This window comes from Malurus melanocephalus, unplaced genomic scaffold (genome assembly GCF_030028575.1).
Source record: "Malurus melanocephalus ecotype Western Australia unplaced genomic scaffold, MMel_1.1 scaffold_53, whole genome shotgun sequence".
NCBI classification, from domain to species: Eukaryota; Metazoa; Chordata; class Aves; order Passeriformes; family Maluridae; genus Malurus; species Malurus melanocephalus.
In genome coordinates, this window is record NW_026623285.1 from 250684 (window position 1) to 270779 (window position 20096).

The 20096-nt window shown below is 37.3% G+C and overlaps 1 protein-coding gene across 1 annotated transcript in view; it reads left to right on the top strand.

Moving 5' to 3' along the window:
- Positions 1 to 19741, top strand: part of STK31 (serine/threonine kinase 31) — a gene marked incomplete at its 5' end in the record, with an annotated part of 28622 nt that extends 8881 nt beyond the window's left edge. The window contains 10 exon segments of the mRNA XM_057365440.1: positions 43 to 110; positions 113 to 192; positions 5776 to 5894; positions 8570 to 8629; positions 8631 to 8744; positions 11137 to 11201; positions 12039 to 12162; positions 12667 to 12814; positions 19493 to 19609; positions 19611 to 19741. Of these exon segments, the coding sequence (XP_057221423.1) occupies positions 43 to 110; positions 113 to 192; positions 5776 to 5894; positions 8570 to 8629; positions 8631 to 8744; positions 11137 to 11201; positions 12039 to 12162; positions 12667 to 12814; positions 19493 to 19609; positions 19611 to 19682 (967 nt within the window).
- Positions 19742 to 20096: the final 355 nt, after the last annotated feature.

Here is a 20096-nt window from a genome sequence, read left to right on the forward strand (position 1 = left end):
AAAAAAATCCTGGTAAAATGTTGTTTCCTCCTCACAATGTAGACACACAAATAAGAACAATTGTTTTGGGGAACAAGCTGTGAAAGTGGTTATAGAAGTTTTTCTCACTGTTCTGCATTCCTTGAAAAAATGCAGAAGACTTGGACAGAGCATGACTCAGCTCAAAAGAGGATTCAGTTATGCAGAAATGTGGTAGATTGGAATTAATTTTTTCTCAGAAAGCAGAATTTAAYAGCTATTGACATAGTATTTGAGTTTTATAAGTGTAGCTGGACAGCGTCAGCACAGCATGAAAACATCTGTCCTTCACTAGATAACATCAAAAACCTTGCTATCTTTGCCACAACCGAGGTATTTGTGGAGTTTYATTTTTTGTCTGTGTTAAACCTAGACTTTTTGACACGTTCTTGCTTTTGTGAAGAAATACAGGGAAATTAGAACATGGCAACTAAAAGGTTTCTGTTCTATTTTAGTTAGAAAGAGCTTCAGCTGTGCAGCTTCAGCGCCTGCCTTCAAATCCTCTCCTTGAAGCAGAATGTGKCCCCTTAGTGTGTGCTCCCCTCCTGGGATGGCACATGGGAATGTGCTGGTGCGGGAAAAGGGACTTGTACGGGGGGAAGCTGCCATCTAGTGCAGCTTTTCTGGAGCCACAGACCTGAGGAAACCTGCCTGCGTGTGCTGGCGGAGCTGTGTGATGAGGATGTGCCGCTTTTGGGAATGGGAACGGGAACGGGATGGTTCCCTGCTCTGCGGCAGGCGCTGTGGAAAGGCAGGGAAGGGACGGTGCTTTTGCATCTGGGAGAATGACAGCAAATATATTGTGGATGTTTTCCAGTGTAACCTAAACCACCGTAAATATGTTTGCTTAAGAAGATGTTTTATACTGAATTTAACAGCTCGTGAAATGGGCCAGAAAATGAGCTACAAGGAGAACCCAAATAAGTTCTGCTTTTGTTGCTTGTGAAGGGAAAACATCTAGAGTATGACATACGTTTGATTGTTGTCGGAGAAGAGAAATTATTTTATTTGCTAACCCCCAATTTCAATGTTTAAACTTGATAACATTAAGGTAAGTGTTAATAAACAGGTGAAATTTTAGTGTTGCATCCTGAATGGGGGAGGAGTGTGTAGAAGAACAGCTAGGTTGTGGGGCAGGACTATTTAGGGATTGACTTTCACAAACTTTCCCGGTYCAAGGTGAAACAGTAGCAGTTGCAGTTTTCTGGAGATCATAGTGGTGATGGAGCTCATTGGGTCCAAAAGACGTGTTAGACAATAATTCACAAGTAAAGCAAAGCTGTCTAGGAAGTGGTTTGACAATTTGTCACTGTCCAGTTTGGCTTTGACTCGGTGGGGTTGGAGATAAAAGGAAAGAAAACTGCTAATGTGGAGCAAAGTTAAAACAGATGCAGATTCAGTGGTGAGACCAGGGAGTCTCAAAGGCATTTATTGGGTAGAGGAGGGAGATCCTTTGATGCCGTTCTGGTGACAGCATGTGTCAGGTGTTTTGGGGTTTTACTTTTTTTTTAATGTGTTCCTAACCCCAACATGTAGCATTCTTCCATGATAAGCCCTTTTCATGAAAAGGGCTCTCATTCTTGAAGACTACTTATGTATTAAATGGTTGAAATATTARACAGTCTGGGCATTGTCACCTGTTTCTGTTGTGAAAAGCTAACAATGAAGTCATGTCTGCATGATGCGTTGTCTTACACTGTCAAAATGCTTGAAATGCTGCTGAAATGAGCTTACAGCACTTTGATGCTTCTGGTAGCTCCACATGTATTTGTGCAGCCCTCTTGTTTGGTGTTGACAATGTGTGGCCTCATGTGTGTCTTGAAAACTATTTTTGTACAGGAGCACCACACCCCCCACCCCATCCCCTCACCGATGCTGACATTATTCCTGGTTGCCTGAGCTGAGGTGCAAATGAACGGTGACATGAAATCTTCTGACTTNAAAAAAAAAAAAAAAAAAAAAAAAAAGCCATTATAAAAAGAAAATCTTGCTATCTGAAGCAGGGAAGTTATCATAGCAGTCTCACAAGTATTTAAAATAGGGAACAATGAAGAAGAGAGGAGTTCTGCTGAATGTCAGGTATCCCCCAGAGTGCCTGAGTGCTGCAAAAKGTTCAGAAATAGTAATGAGTGTGGAAGTGTGGAGCTCCCTGCAGAATTAATGCAGTTTTGRAGATGACTAAGCAGCAGCTGCAAGCAGGACATCTGAAGGCTCTTGTGGAATTTGTCCTAAGTATTTTGAAATCTTTGGTAGGTGAAGGATACAGAACACGACTTTTGCTGGAATCGTGCTATAGCTGTGGAGCCACAAAGGTTGTCCTGGTTTAATGCACAGTGTAGTGACTCAACTTATTTTGCTGAGAGTAATTTTCATTTTTAAGGATCTATTTTCTGTGTTGTACCATTCCATAGAATCTTGGCCACGGTGTTTTCAAATAGAAGAAATGTCCAAGAGCATGTGGTAAAAGGATGAGCTTGTTATTCTGTCTGTCATGCCTACTTAAATTATACCGACTGTAGGTAGGCTAGCAAATATTTTTTCATARCGCAGCCAAGAGTGATGATGTCACTGATTTTTTTTCCAGCTCAGTTAAAATGAAGTACATGTAAATCCACTGTACAGGAAGCCCAATGAACTCAAACAGATGGATGAGATAGCTGGCTATTAAACTGAAGCAGACTGTTTAATTCTGCTTAATCTGTCARCCTAACTGTCAAAACTGGCTTTACTGAGTTAAATTTTGCTGTTCAGTTGCCTGAGCAATGTAGTCTTCCTTCAAGCTCCCTGAAGTGCTGGTGCCCTCTCTCTCTGTCACAAGTCTCACTTGTTTTTAAGCTCTTGGAACCAAACATCTTGTCTTGCTTTGGGAAAACCTGGTTCATGTCAAACAACTATCACAGGTGTGAGCAAACCCAATGAAGTTTGGGTGCAGAGTAAATGGCATTATTTCAGTTTTCATTGCCTGTGCTTTCTTAGCTGGTTTATGCAGGTTTAACTGTGTCTCTCCTGGATACTGTCCCAAAAATAAAGATGAGTGACTGGAACATTTGTTCTTAATAAAGTATTTGCATAATATATGTATTGGAAACACAAGGAGATAATCAGTGGACTGGGATATCACTGGGACATGGTGTGTATGAAACTAACAGAGATGGTTCTGTGGGAGGGGAAACGCTTAAAAAGAATTTCAAAACTCTTAGAATTTGATGTAAATTCTGAGTCCAAATAAGAATGTAGTGCTGCTGATCRGTTTACCAGCTCTTCTATGAAGCATTCCTGACAGAATGGCAACAGAATTTCATTACAAATAAAAGAACAGTGGTAGTTAGAAGTTCCCTTGATTGCATCTTAAGAAGGCATTCATAGTTATGGGGTGTAATATACATACTGACTTTTCAGACACTGTAGTTAGTTTTAGGTGGATGTGTCTCTTAATTTGTGACTTCAATTTGGAAACTGATTGGAGACTCTAGTACACACATTCAGCTTTTTTTTTTGTGGGAAGGCGGAAAAAATAATCATGTTAATACTTTAAAAATGGGAGCTATTAATTTCATTAAAAAAATGGGAGAGAGTGGGATAATTTGAACTACTTCAGGATCCAAGCTGATGCCAACTTTAACTATTCCACATACTGCAAACTAGTAATTTGCAATTAAGGGAGCCAAAACCTTCTCTTGTGTAGTTTCTTAAGCATTGCTGTAGTTATCAGAAACAAGGTGATAAGCTAGCTTGGAAGGTGAATGAGTCAGGTGATTGGTTGTGTGGGGTTGTTTGTGCAGGTGTTTGCATGGTGGTTTTTGGTGGTGGTGGTGGTTTTAATAAACTAAATTTTGTAGTTTGAGAAACCTTTTGCCTGTTTTGAAGGAATTTAATTCTGCTGTTTGCTGGTGTGAAGAGCTTGCATCTTTGTAGAGCATACTATTACAGTGCTGCCTGTGTACGTAATGTCCTGTGAAGTTTTCTCTAATGGGCATTATCTGAGCCATGAATTGTCTTGTGTCCACAGGTTGGAAGGAGATTTGTCCTGTGGCTCCCAAGCAATCTGTTGAGCTCCTGGTTTTTCTTCTAGTCATGTGTAGACTGTTAAATTTTCTCTTGTGCTTGAACTGGTATTAACTGGAGTTTGGTTGCCTGGTTGAATCTTCTGCTGCCTTAAGTTTCTATTGCTCAAGTTTTTGAATTAGTAACCTGTGGAAATCTTTGTCTCGGAAAATGTTCTTCTGTGACTTGGGGTCGTTATCATTTTTCATGCAGCACTCTACAGTATTTTTTTACAAACTAGTTCTTATGCAGGAAAAACAGCAGGAAATTTGTCAAAGGTGTGTGCTTTTCGTCATCAGAGATGCCCAAAAGTGCAGGAGTGCCTACTGAATATTTTCTATTTTTTTTTTCATATTTTTAAGTGTTGAAGCAATAAATTCTATTCACCTTCTATAGCAGAATTTAATCGGCTGGTTTTTGTTATCCAGCCCATTAATGTCTGGCTGAATTACAGCAACTGTTCAATTGCCAATCTAAGTTTTCAAAGCAATGTGTGCTACAACTTGGGGGTTTATTTTTAGTTGGAGTTTATCCATTTCAGTTTCCAACAATTGGATCTCATTCTGCCCTTGTCTGTTCCAAGTAAAAGATTTCTAGTCAATCTTCTGTGGATTCTTAAAAATTCCTGGTGAAGTCCACTTCTAAGTTTTCGTGAAGTAAACTAAATTTAAAAGCACTTTCGAACCTGTGTTTTTGTATACTCCTTTTAAATGTATCTGCAGACACATTTGTATTATGTAGTGCTTKTCAGTAGGAGATGTTAATTTGATTGTTCTTTGGCTCCATGTGAAACCTGCCAACTCTTCTGGTGTGTCCTGCTTCCTTACCAACTGCCCTCCACTTTCCATGATTTTGAGGTGAGTGTGGTAGGGAAGAGAGAGAACACATTAGGACAGTGAGTTAGAGATAATTTTACTTACCTTTCTATTTTTGGAGATGMGTGTAGGGCAAACCTTTACATCAAGTCTGTAAAACTGTAGCTTTGTCTTCCACGTTCACATATATTTTCATATTTCTGTGGACATGTAGGGTTAAATCACAGTGAAAAGCAAGCCTGCTTMTGAGTATGGATTTTTAACTTCTTTCATCCATTTCAAAAGGTTTGTTTTTGGTGCATCTGTTGGGTACCTTGTCTGATATGAATATGGGATTCCTCTAACTAATCCTGCCAGTCATTCAAGGAAGTTTTGTTTCTGTTTTGTTTCTACAACATWATTTTTACTTTAATGATTTTTCTCCAGATAATCAATAAGGAGCTCACAGGTCACCTGTTTTTCCTGCTAGAAGGCAACAATTTTTTAAATTCTTGAGAATTCTTTTCAGAAATCTTTTGCATTCTGACATTGTGGATGTTATTTCAGATGTATGGAAGTGTGGATAATTCAAATTTTAGTTTCTGTAATATAATAAAAAACTGGAGGACAACTAGGTCATTTTAAGTTTTCAGTAAAAGTTAAGGCTCCCATTGCTGCTATCAACAGTCATGCAGAAACTCTTCCTTTAGTTGTCTGATCATGCAGTCATGTTTTTACTCTGTGTAGTTGTCATAGGATTAGAGGTTAAAAAAATTTGATTTTTCACTCATTCCTAGTCAGGCATGTGTTATTACTCATACTTAGTAGGGATTAATGTGTGTGTGTTTTTTTTTTTTTTTTAAATCAGCTTCTGCATTCTTTGGGTGAGAATTGCTGACTTGCTTTTCCTTCTGCATAGGAAGAAAGAGATGAATTGATTATCAAGTGAGATGAGGTGCAGCAGAACTTGTATTCAGCAGCATCAGAATTAATTTTGGAAGTGGATCAACCTCCACTCTTTGAGCACCCAAGGACATTACAGGAGAGGATGTTGCTCTGATCAGAATTGATTTTGAAACACTGAGAACCTGCTGAGGGTGTTTTTTCAGTGTGAAACATTTCATAGTTGGAGACCTGACAGCAGCAGATGAAGGTTTAGGTTACAGCTCCAAGTTAAGCCATGCAGCTGACACCTGTAGTTCTCACTGGTACTTGTGATCCTGGTCTCCTAAGATATTTTATTCCCAAAGGCAAATTATTATCTAGATCATGGATTTTAGCAACAGCTTTTCTTTTATGGTACTGTGCCTAGTGATTAACAAGACTTCACAAACTGCAGAATATTTAGTAGAAGTCGAGTGTTAATGCGAGAATCTACAATTAAAAAGTGCTGTGAATTGTGGTAGGGTGTTTTTGTGGTTGGATTTTATCCTTCCCTACCAAGATTTTATCCTTCCCTCCCAGCCAACCCAACAACAGAAATTAAGGATGTGGATGGGAAATAGGCTCTGTAGTGGCAGTAAGAACTTCTGGCGGTTGACTTTGCCAATAGAAATTTTACTGTCCCTTGCTACTAGAAATAATTTATATTCTTCATTTTTATTTCAGAAATATTACTTCCCCTAATTTTGACTGTGCAAATGTGTCTGGAGAGGAGAAATTTTTGTCCATGTTTGAGCAGCTTGTTTGTACAAACTCCAGAGATTTATTCATCCACACATATATGAGATTGCATTCTTATAAATAATTGCCAAGACTACAGTATGCACATAATCTGTGTAAKGTTGGAGCAGCAGTATTGAATTGAAGCATTCAAATTTTCATGGAATAATTCAGTTTCCAATGGAATTATATTTCAATGTCATTAAAAAATGTTGGATCCACTTTTTTTTTTATTTTATTATTTTTTTTATTTTTATTTTTTAATTAGTCTGATATACAGATAGTATCTAATTGGAAAAAGATACTGGATAGGTAACATTCCATGGCTCTTTATCACTGGATGTTCTGTGAGCATCCTGCTTCTTCAAATGGACAGAAGTTGTGGATGTGCTGTTTGTAGTTTTTKTCCCGTTTTATAGTTGGTTTGGAGATTTCTCTGTGCATGCACGCTCAAATGTTATGCAGTGCAAATCCACTAGGTGGTRGGCATCAAGCATCTTCTAGCTAATTGTACAGCAGTACAGGAATTTTAAAAGCGTTTTGGAAATATTTGAAGGGGCACTGAAATGCTGCTAGTAGGCGTGTTGATTGAATTTGGAGCTTTAGATTAACAGTTGCTGGTCCTCTCTTGTKTAAGGAGCTGGAACCTGCTTCTGCACCCACATGCTGGTGAAATTGTTAGTGTTTTAGGGAACTATGTTTRTAGTATGAAAAATAAATGGGAAGAAATAAGAACATAACTTACAGGATTCTGTCCCTATGGACAGCCTGATGGAATACATGCAGATACCCTTCTGATGTGACTAGTGCTATTATTTTTGTAAACAGAGTGTGATATTGGATGTGAAACTGTTACTGATCACTTTTCTCTGCTCTGTTACCCACTTCTGTTGCTATTAAATGGGKGATTTTATCTCGCTCCTTCAGCATGTTCCATTTGGATCTGGCTTTTACCTTGCCCKGACATTTTCTACCCATGTGTGTCCTGGGGTATTGTATCCCAGCTATTGGAAAAAATGTGAGAAAATTCTGTTGTGAACTCGAATGGTTTAAATAGCCTCCATAAATGGTAATTGTTTAGAGGCAAGCATATCTATACAGAGTTCATAACATTTGGCTCAGCTGGAAATTGCTGTTTAAACAGTTGATTGTACTGAATGAATGCTGTTCATTGTAGCAGCTATTGTTATGAATGTAGGTTTGCAATTTTTATAAAATACCGTTTGGGTTTTTTTTGGCCACTGTTTTCTGTAATTATAATGTGAGGAAATTCTTATTCTTTTGGCCCCAATCTGAACTTTTGCTGTGGTGTGTCTGTAGTGYTAGTTCAGGTTGTGACATCATTGTGCATAGTTCTACAAAATTGGTAAAACTCCCTTCCTCACCTGCAGAGTACCTGCAGCGCTCAGGGGAGGCCACTGCTGTTCCATCCTCTGGTGCTGCTCTTGGTCATTTTCTCGGTGTTCTAACTGGTTGTTCTCACCTCTGCATTTCAAGGGTCAAAAGGCTTTACATTCAGCAGCATTCCTTGACTACTCACCATGTTTCTTAGCAAAAATTCACTTTGTTTTCTGAATACATTTCCAGATTTTTTTCTGAGTTTGAGCAGTTCTCTGAGGAGCATTACAAATTGAACYCCATTTAGCTCTTTATCCTGATGAGAGTGACTTTAAATCCATTGGGGAGAAGTGTGTAGAATACAAATAACATCTTATGAGCTGCTAAGCTTTTTGTAGTATATTTTTCTTCCATGCTTTCAGTTTATAACTCACTCAATGATCTCTGTGTGAGATTCTTTTATGCATTGGATTTTCTAGTAGACATACTGATACGATCTGAAAGGAAAGTAAAATAAAGTAAAATATACTTCTGGGTATAAAGTAAAATATACTACTGGGTATAGAAAGAGACTTTCATCATAAAAGTATTTTTAGATCAGCAGATAATGCTAACTTTTTCTGTGTTACATGAATCTTGGTTTTTATTAGGTCATATGTGGTCACAGAATTCATCTGATATGCGAACCTGTTTTTGTTTGATTCACTTGACRCACAAGAGATGACAGCTTCTCTGGAGATGAGGTATGGTCAAGATTCTGAAGCAGATGACTCAGGAGGAGTTTCAACAGTTTTTTGAGTGGAAGAGTGTTAAAACAAAGAAATTAACTCATGTCAGAAATAATATGGACACAACTTTGCAAATTCTTGCTGACTGGTTCAGTGACATATCAAAGGTAAGACGAACAATCAATCTTTCTTGTTGGTGAAAATTATGAAATATGACATTGTCTATCTGAGCCTGTGAGGAATAGGCATTAGCAGAGACAACTCTTTGTGGCAGGGAGTTTTGCATATGAGCAACTGCTCTAAATCTCAGAGTCTCAATACAGAGGGAAAGGTAATACATTGAGGAATAGAGTGTTAATTTTCCTTTATTCTTGGTGCAGTGAGCTGAGTTTATATAAAAGATTCATCTCAAAAGAAAACACACATGTCTGTATTTTTATGCAAGTGTAACTTTGGGTGTGTTCCATTTTCGTTGTCTGACTGAAATGCTTTAATTAGTCCTTTCAAATGGCCTTTGGATAGAAAGATTTCAGATTTTTAAATGTTCTAGTTCAAAAATGTTGCTGAAGGTGGTGATGAAAGATGATTATAAAAAAACAGCCATTCTGACTGGATGAGATGTAGGTATAGGCCGCAGACAAATATATAATAGATTTTTTTTCTCTGAGTGCAGAGAATTTATACAAGTAAAGTGTGTACCATTCTGCAGTAGCTTTCTGAAGCTCTGTCTCAGTCTGAGTTGTAGGAGGTTTGGAGCACTGAAGTTGGGTGCAGGCTATTTCTCTTTAAAGGAGATGGAGGGTGAAAGTGAATTACCATTCACTGAGTTCTACTTGTAATGAAAGCACAAGGTAGGGAGGTAACTTCGAGAATTTCCTATCTCTGTGCTTAATATCTATGTTTTTTTTCCTCAGTCTAGGACTCAATCTTCCTGGAAGGGCTGTCAGCCGCTTCTCCATTCCTGCAGGTGCAGCTTCCTCGATTTCCTTCTTGTCACCATTTTATGTAAATGTTCTCARTTTGTGTCAGCACAACCTCCCTACCCATGTGAGTTGAACAAAATCACAAGGGTGGTGCCCTCTCATAGTGAAGTTTCCTGCTCTTGCATTTCCCTGTACCCAAAGCATTTACTGGGGCCAGATGCAGCACGTTGGGCTTGGTGCATGTCATGTGGAGTTTAATGTTAATGAATATAATTATATTATAAATATATTATAATTAAATATYCACAGCTGTTTATAATCATGTTGGTTATTAGAGGGGGCAAACAAACACACAGGTGGGTTTGTGTGGTTGCAATTCAGAGTGTTCTGCATGTAGARCCATGGCTGAAGTTTGTTAGAACAGTGGCAACTATGGTTTGCCTATTTCAAATCTGACCCTTTCTGCAAAGCTTCAGACATGCAGGAAATGTACAGAAATTTGGGATGRGCTGGTAGAGCACTGGTGGTAGATCAAGGAAGAAATTTTCATTTATCCTTCTTAGTCACTTCAACTTTTTATATGCAATTTTTCTGTTGCAATTTAACTTCCACCTCCTTTAAAAAAGGGTGAGCAATTGTGTAGAGGAAATCCTTCTTTGAAGTGTTTTCCTACTCTTTATTTTAAATACATACTCCTCTTCCTCTCTGTCTGAGTCCAAAYTTATCTACTGTAGTATTTATGAGAATCTGTACAATAGGAAATGGGTCAGTGACAGACAAGGAAATTTTCTGAGCCTGTGTGGCTCCTTTCCAGTATGCATCTCCAGGCTTTTGGGAGCAACTTTTTGTTTTTAGTTCCTTTAAGGTTAAGACAATAAAGTATTTTCACAATATTTAGTGRAATACACAAGTTTGATAGGTAAATTAACAAGGTGTGGATTGCAAGTTTCTCTTATGACAGTGTGTCTTGCCTGTTAAATACAGGACCATATTTCTATTTTACTTCTGGCTGCCAGTATAACAGCTTTTCTTCTGCAGATATGAGCACCAAAACTTCACTAAAAACAATAGTCAGTGTAAATATAAGCTGATCTTACTGATTTTTCTTTGACCTCTCTGCATCTTATGCCTTGAAGCTAAGTTATTTCTGACTTCTGTGAAAGTACTTATGGTTTCCTGGTAAAATCTTTAACCTCATGCCACACTTGATAAACTGTGAAATAGAGCCCAGGATGTGCCTTATCTCAGGCAGTACCACAAAGGAATGGAAATTTCATGTACTGCTGTGTGAGCAGCACATTTTGATTTTTGGCATGAAACACAATAGGAGAGGGATTTTGATTCTTCTGCTGTTTCCTATTTTGCTAAAAAGCAAAATGAGATTAGGAAAATAAAACCCRATCAAGGGAATAATTAACTTAATTTTTGCCTGGTGAATCTCAAATCTATTAGTTCTAGAAATTGTTATAATTACTCAAGTGTGAGGTGGGATCTGACTCAAATCCTRATCATATTCCTAGGAGGTCTAACTCCTTGTATTTCTTTCTTCTATTTGCTCTTTGATTGCTAACTTCTTATTTTCAATTGCAAGGCTGATTACTTGGTGGATTTTTTTTTCCCTTCCTTCTCCTTGAAATGTTATAACTTGATGCCAGAAATGTCTTCTGTTTCAGAGGAACTGGTTCATGGTGGGGGTGAGAATGAAATTCTTGAAAAGTTTGGGTTGGCTTAACTAAGAAATACTAGTAATATTGGTTCTTCTCTTTCTATGTGCCAAGCAGCTTTCTTTGAGCTTTACCAAGTTTTAGTTCATGTGCTAAAAATACAGGCAAAAGTTCTGTTTGAAATAATGGGTTGCCTCCCTGGGTCAATGCGAATACATAAATTTACTTTTTCCAGTCTTGAGAGGTTAACAGTTTTCCATCCCTTTCATTTTGCATGGGACAGGTGTCCTTGCCTTACCAGTATTTGTTTTCTGTGCTGGTGTTAGCCCTTTCCTCAGTTGTTTCCATTTTCTGATAAGCATTTCCTCCATTCTGTTTTGCTGACCCTGAGGTACTCKCATTTTCTCTGCAATGAGAGTCCCTGCTGTGCCAGAGAATGGATATTTCAGTAAATGTTGCACCTGTCCTTTGATGTAGCATCATACTAACAAAAACCACKGAGTTTAGTCTGTGTGTTACTGCTCTCAGTGATAAAACCACTGAGACTCTCACTTGGTGCCTGCTTTAATGTTCCATATCTATTATAACCATGCTAGCCTTAAAAATAATTCTTTAATAGCATGTGGAATATGAAACTGGACTTCAGCATAGAAGTGCCAGTCAGTTTTATTCTATTGAAACTCTTGGATGAACTCTTAGCCTTGGTAATTTCCCTTTTAGAATCTCTATAAGAAGAGAGAGAATAATCTGATAAATTAATTTTTCCATTCATAATGGAATTTCTCAGTAAAGGTTTTACGTCTTAAACATTGTTGTGTATAAATGAAGAATGACTCCCAATCTTTACTCACTCTCTCTCTAACTCAGTACAGGAGCAAGATGAAGCACAGAAGGGAGTAATTGTGGGTTCTTACAATAAAGTTATATATAAAATTCACCAAGAGCAAAGTATGATCACTGTCATACAGAACAGATACTTAGGAGTGTTGAGGTGAGTTTATGCCTTATTTATTTCTATCCATACAGRATACTGATCCATACAGGTAACCCTTTCTGATACAATTTCTTTTTGATAAACGTCCCTTTATTTTTTTGGAAGAAAATTCTTGGAGCATGTTGGTGATGAGAGGTTGGTTGGATTAAARCTTCAGAATCCCAGTGGTACATTGCCTTAGCCTATAATTCATTTCATACATTTAAATATAAAGAAATATTTTTTTTTTTTTTAAAAAAGGAGTAAAAGCTGGAATCTGTAGATTCATGACAAATGAGTAGTATGTAGCTTAAGGGAATTGAGCTTGAAGTAGAATGTTTGTTTTTTTCAGAAGATTGTTAATGTAATTAAAAAGAAACACAATGAAAACACTCTTCTGTGGGGAAAGACCCTGAAAAGCTGAATTGAAACAGGCTCCAGGCTGTTTCTCTAATGCTTTTGTGTAAAACATATGACAAGAGAAGGATTTAATGATTTCTGATTTTTTTCTTTTCCTCCTAGTTTGAACAAGGCAGAGGAATGGCTGGATAGAAGAAATGTTACTAACTACTTATTATCTGTTAAGAAAGCTGTGAAAAYCTTGAAGGCCCAGCTAAGGAGCAAACTGATTAAAAAGAGCAACTTTGGGAAAGTAGAAAAATGTTATARTGTTGGTGTTTTTGTCTGCTGTTTTTCAGATTTGTTTAGAAACATTAATTTTGTCTATTCCAAGTAAATGGTGGCAATGTAGAACAATTTGTGTTTTTTGAATTCAGTTTTGCCTTTAAATATGCAAGTTTTACAGACCCTTGAGACAAGTCTTGAATGGTGTAAAAAAACCAGAAAAACTCCACTAACCAATCACCAAGAAAAAAAATCAATTCATAGACTTTTCTTCAGTCCCCAGCCATGGCACAGTGTTTTTAACTGATTCCCTCTGGTGCTGTTCACAGCATGAACAGTTTAGTCCAGCTCTTTCTGCTGTGCTGGTTACCTTTAACTTTATTGAAAATGTGTATATCTTCTCCTTGGTGACAGAAGTCAGCATCTGCTCCAGTTTTCAGGGTTTGCCACTATTTCTCAGAGAGGTTTAAAGAAGGTAAATACTTCTTCAGCTTCACTGCTCTTGGTTTGATTGCACMTTAATTATTCTGATGATGATGCTTAAGGAAAAAAAGAACCTGCAGGTTTGCCTCTAAGCATTGTAAAGGGGCAGTAAACTCCCAAGAGGGATTTAGAGTGAGATGCACTAAGGAAACCTACTGGGAGAAGGATTCTTGAATAATGAGGTGACATGAAGGAAATGTCTGTTTAGTGGAGAAAAAAAGGGAATGAATTATGGAACCTGGTGTTGCTGGTAGATTAATGACATTGCTGCTACTTTTTTTTGAGACCAGCTAATTAAAATAAATTTAAAAAAAACCTGTTTGACATAGGAAACAATTAGGTAAAAGGCTAGAACATGTGGCATAAATAAAGGGAATACCTTTCTCAGTGATTAGTTTTTCAGAGATTCTCTTTGGTTTACAGGAAGGAGATGTAGTAAAATAAGCATTTGAGAATACATTCAMCTCCAGAACTATGTTATGGAAGCTGTTTTTAAAGCAGATTACTGTTGTTTGGTGTAATAGCAGAGTGAGAATTATACACAGATGTTCCWATTCCTAATGCAGTGTGATGATTACAAAATGACATCAAATGATTTTGAAATGACATCAAAAAACCTTCCTCTTTTACTTCACATAAAATTCAATTCCAACTGTCATAGGCAGGGAATTGTACCACTTTTTGACAACAACCTGGCAGAATGAAAGTTCTTCAAAATAGCACTGAATGTCTTTCTGTATTTGTAATTTTTTTTTTTTTTTATTTGAGAAGTTTTGCCCTTTGTGTTCTTTGCCACCTTATGAAGTTTAATACTTTCTTAGTGCTTGGTATGCCAGGGAGGAGAAAGCAGCCTTCTTTCCTGATTAGGTGGTGTGTTGGACACCATTTCCTCTGCCTCCTTGTTGTCTTYTGGCACCGTATTGCTGCCTCCCCAACTCAGGAAAGCTCCCAAATCTGAAAAGCCACAAGCAATCCAGCAAGTGCTGATGATCCTATGCAGTGATTTTGCATGAGCATTACACCAGTTCATTTATTGAACTGGTTCAATGAGTACTAGCTGGAGCTCCAGGTATATGGGCAGGTCTTGCTGAGAAATGCTGGCAGTTCCATCATCTCTACAGTGATGGCTTCRATAAATCCTTYTGTGCTKTTGTATTTTAAAACCAATTCCWAACACAGMTGTGAACTGCAGGCTGATGGGAAAMCTCTGYYGGTTACCTGTGCTGAGAAGAKGAAGCTGACTCATATAAAAGTCACTCTTCATTGTGTTTTATTCCCAATAAAAGCAGTTGCTTAAAATTAAGTCATTTTTCTATTTGAATGAATGAGTGATGAAATAGATTAACTACAGTGTAGCTTTGATATCATAGATGGTTATAAATTATTAACATGGTAGGATTTAGTTWGAACACTTTTGCTATTTGTTATCCAGTTCTTCCTCTGTTCTAGTGGTTTTTGCAGGCAGAAGTGAGGATAAAAGAAGATGTAAAAAAACCCACCATAAACAACAACAAAAAAAACAAAACCCAAAGAAACAAAGACAGTTTTACAAATAAGTGATTCTTCTTGAAGAGAATAGCTGGGGTACAGCAAGATGGGCATTCAGAAACCTCATCCAAGTTTGCAGCTGGATTTCAGATTGCTCCACATGTAACTAATCTCCAGCTCAGACYTGGTGTTGCATTGATCATTTGATGGAAAATTCTTAGTGTTTYGTTCAGCAGTTTCCAGTTTCATGTTGGGCATCTGAAATTACRTTCTCCCTCATTTAATAGTGGTGCCACCTCAAAAATACAGTGATTTTCTGAGTTCTCTGCTGATCTGTGTCCCAAAGAGCCCAGCACTRGCTAAACTTTTGCTGTCTATGTAATCACTCAGAACAAAGGTATTTTCAGCTTAACCTTCAGGGAGTGTTTGAAAAATGCTGTGCTCATTTATGCTTCTGGGTAAGAGTGAAGGCTGGGGGATTTTTCTTGGTTTATGAGTACGAAGTTCACATTTGTCAGAGTGTGCTTTCCACTCAGCATTCCTTTAACATACAACGTGGGCATGGACTTCTCAGTCATATTTCTAGAAGTCTCTTTCTTTTGACCTCTAAAAGTTTCTTCTGATTTTTTTCCTCTCATTTCTGTGTCAGGGAAATTTGAGCCCCTTGCATTTTTTACCCAGCTGCAAAATTAGAAAACAGTCTTTTCTTGTCATTTTTTCATGTCAATCCATTTTCATTTGGAACCTGGTGAATCTTCTTGAGTGATGTTTGGTTTTGTTAAACTAAAGGGGAAAACCCACCAGTGTTATGTATTATATAKATTTTCATTTACAGCTTTGAATTCAAACCAGAAGTTTGGCATAAAACACACACAGTACCTGAGGTAGATATTGTCATGGAATGTCAATTTTCCGATAAGAAAGACAAGAGGTGTTTGGTTGGATTTTGAAGTGAAATATTTGATTTAAAGTGCTGGGCTGAGAAAATGTTCTTAATTGGCTATTTGTAGAATTCTAGATAGTATGCACAAATAAAATCACGATTGAAAAGGTAGAAAGCTCCAGAGTTTTCTTAATATCTAACTCAGACCTCAGAGGAGCAACTTCTCCAAGAACTAATAATTAATTGAATGACTCCATATTACAGACTTACTCTCCAAGTCATTGAGATTCAGCTTCAAAGGAGGCATTTGTATTAGAAACCTATATTTTCTGAAGTCAGGAAGYTGACTTTTTCCATCTATCTTACTACATTATTACTGCGCAGTGTTTGAGCATTAATAAACYAGCCAAATTCGATTTTAATAATGAAAATGCAGTTGAAAAAAGGGTACTGTGTCTTTTCTTCATTYGTTTGGGGTTTTTTTTGTGCCATGACTTCTTCTCTGCTTCTGAAACAAATCTACAGATATAAGTGAAGCCTGCATGATGCAAATTGTTGCAGTTTTCTTTCTTTCTACTCTCAACTATTATTCTCTGCCTGTCTTATGACAGCAGCTGGTGCCTCCTGGAACCCTATTTGCAGACTCTTTTTTCAAGCTTGTCCTTGCCTAGTGTCTCAGTGACTCTGGGAATAAGAAGCAGATCTGTGCCCCTTCATGCTTCACAAYTTGGCTCTCCCTCTTTGAAGTCAATCTTCACTAACTTATCTTTCTCTTGGATGCTAATCATAGGCATGTAATTTTATAGCCTCATGTCTGTGCATTCTTTACCTGAGTGCTTGTCTTTCCTTGTGTAACTATTTCCCACAGCCTTTCAGTCTTCTGGCCAGGAGCTAAGACCAAACAATAAATTCCTCTTTCCTAGTTATACTTGTGTGTTAATGATTTGCCAGCTTTACAGAGATGACTTTTTCTTCATGGAGGTAAATTACAAGAGTTGTGCTCATTATGAGCTTATTGCATTCTGATTGCTGTGTTTAGGTTCAGAAACTGTCATGGTGCAGTACCAGACCAACACCACTGTAGTGGCTCCAGTGTCCGGGCAGGACAATTTGTGTGTCACCGCCTATAACTCAGTACTATAAACAATCTTGTTTTATTTTAGTTTTATTATGTGACTTCTCTACAGCATGTCCTTTAATAGCTTCACTTCAACCCTTTTCTGCAGTGGTGAAAGCATTACTGATAATGCACAGGRCTGCCAACTAAATCCTTCTGCAAAATTATTTCTAGTGGGATGCTACCRTGGAAAACAGAAGAATAAAATATGCAACATTTGAACAGGGAGGTTATCCTGTAAATAATGTGTCTTATTGCTCATTATAGTTAATTGGTTTTTTATTAAAAATGAAGTGATTCTCATGAAACACACAATACTGTAGAAAAGAAGATTCAGCACTTCATGGCTGAACATTAGGGGAAGCAAGGGGGTTTTAAAAATATTTCACAGAACTTGCACAGAACTGTCTGCCCAAAGCAGCATTCAGGATTATGCATAATAATCCTTAGATACTAAAATGCCCTAACTTTCCCTCATGCATAAGGGAAACTTACTTCAAGGATGTAGAAAAGATTTCTTGGGACATTAGAATGACTTGGTTCACTTCTGCTTTCCATAAAACTTCTGATGTGATAATGTTTAATAAATAAGATCTCAAGTATGCAAATCCAAGTTTAAATGGCCAGTTTCAGGGTATTATACTTCTGTGTTCTTCTGTCACAGGTACCCTCGGAAGTGCAAAGAACTGCTCTTAAGAACCATTAATGAAATCATCTGGTATTTTTTTCAGCAGATTAATAAGTTTTACAGTTATTAATAAGAGCAAATTTCTTTGACTTTTTTTTTTGCCTGATGAAAAGAAGCATTTAGTTTTGTTTTTGTCAGGTGATACAATCTTTATCAATATACCACTGCTGGCAGTTTTTAAGGATTCACTCTGGATGTGTGTACATGCACGTGCCCCAAACACTAAAGTCCACCAGAAAGCAATCTGTGCTCCCTGCAGTGCATAGAAATATAGATGAGAGTTTTACTAAGAACTCTAATACTAATAAATATCTTTCAGCTGTTTCTTGGGGAATCTTTTAGACCTCTGGCTGTTAATCCTTGTCCCAGTTCTTGGGGAAAATCTATTTTGCTTTAAAGTGCTTTATCTGTAATCAGCTTATTCRGAATTAATCTCCATGCCCATCTGCAGGCTCCTGACAGACTGGTAATTTCCCTTCCATCTCAATCTCGKGCCCAGAGGAATTGCACACTTGAAACTAGTAAAATTTTTGTTGTTTTCAGCAAATGTAAAATTGCCACAAGAAAATAACATAGGGCTTTAAAACAAGGATATTAATGTTAGGTAACTGTAGAAAGAGCAATGTTTAGCAGTAAGACCTTGCAGCCACTCATTTAGCCAAACCAAAATTCAGTGTTGGTGTGTTTTGGCATCCAGTTTTGTGTATTTAAAAAAAATAAAAAAGCAAGTAAGATCAAACATGATGAAATGGAGTAAATAYGATAAAATGTTGTCCTACTGCTGTATTCCTTGTGGAGTTGATTTTCAGTTTCTTTAATGTGAGAAGGGGATATTTGTTGTTGACAGACATTTGACAGTATCTTGAAATGCAAATATGCATTTCAAGATATTGTCAAATGTACTGTCAAAGTACAAAGCTTTTCAACCTYTGCAAATGCTCAGATTTTCTTCACTTTAATTTTAAGTGTGTAGTCATGGTTCACTCTTGTCTTTCTYTGCATGTGTTTGGATCCTCTTAGCTAGAGATTTTCCTTCGAGTATTCACAATGTTTTATAAATATTGAACAATCCTTTATGCCTGCAAGATCTGCAGTTTTCAGATCTCATGTTTTAACCCAGATTTCAGGTTACTTGGGGATTGACTAATTCTCCAGAGTCACTCTGATAATAAGTGAAAGAGTTGGAAATCGCTTATTTCTGTCTGCAAGTTTTTGACTACTTGTGTACAATCCCTTGCACTGTATCCTTCTGCCTGTGTGAATTAGGGATAGGTGAGGCATGTGCAGTATTCCTGTATTTTGCTGTTAATATTGTCCTGGGTCAGAGGAGTTCCTGGCTTGGAAACTATGAACAAGCAAGCCTTCCTATGGGAAGATCCTATTCCTTTCAAGTTTTGGTAATCTCAATTTCTGATATTGTTTTTCTTTTAGTGCTCTTATCCAAATTCAGCGTGTGCTCTTTCTCCTCAGCAGCTGATGTTTATGCATATGTGTGGAGCAGAGGATTTATGGTTTGTGTGTGGAGCCTAGTGCTGTTAATGTGCTAAGTATTTAGGCATGTAATCCCTGCTGATAAATCCAGAGAGCCTAAGTGTAAGTGAAGGTTTAATGGCAAAATAGCTGCTGTTGATTTAGAGTCCATTGCTATGTTTTTTTCTTCCCTGTGCTCTTGTAGAGAGAAAAAATAATATTAAAACAGATAAAGGTGAAGTTATAGAAAGCGAATGACACCTGTTTTGTKCATTCTCAGTAGAAAGACAAACTTCTGTATTTCTGCAATTTATMGTATTTCAGTGAATTAATATTTCAGAATTTCTAAAACTCATGCTCTTCTGKGAATTTTGCTGGCAATGGGTTGACAGATCTGGTGCTGAAGATTAACTTGTATTTTGTTAATGAGCACTGTGATGTTGAGTGTTGCTGTCCATTGGGAATGCTATGGTACAACATTTTATCAGGGCTTTAGGCCATAAGCACTTACAACATGTGYTCATCAAATGCTCGTTGTTATTTGTAATCGAGTTTGTTTTGCTTTCTGATGAAATCCTTTTCCTTCTGTTTGTAGGATGATAAAGTTAAATCTCTTTTCCTGCATTTGTTCTGCTGTAACAGTCGGATGCCTGAGCAGGTGTTGAGGAATGATTGCTTCCTCACAGTTGATGCGATTCCAGTTTCACTGCAAACCAGGTGAAGAGTATGAGCCACATGAAAAATATAAYTCTGAGAAAACAGATGGGGAAAAAGTGATTAACTGAGGAGAATGAAGCAAACCCCACTCAACAGATGAGCAATTTTCCATCAGGTGTTTCTTTAAGACTTCTGTTTTTGTTTGGTTTTGAAATCATTGACCTAATCTGAAATCTCAAGGTATAAAAGGTTTGGTAGGTGCATCCATTTTTTGAGATTATACAGTCTTTGTTGTGTTTTCTTTTAAGTATGTTTTATTCTAATAAAGTATTTGGGCTTATAAGTGTGATTTTACTGATTGTATTATTGATTTGTCAGCCTTTTGCTTACATGTAGGTTTTGAATTTAAAGAGGTTAGTCTTGTTAGATGCCAGAGATCTTTAAGATGAAGCTTTAGTGAGTAGTTTTGTAGTTTTTTTATTGAGTTTTCTATCCCTCTTCATGCTCTGATTCCAGATAACATATTCTTCTTAAAGATGCTC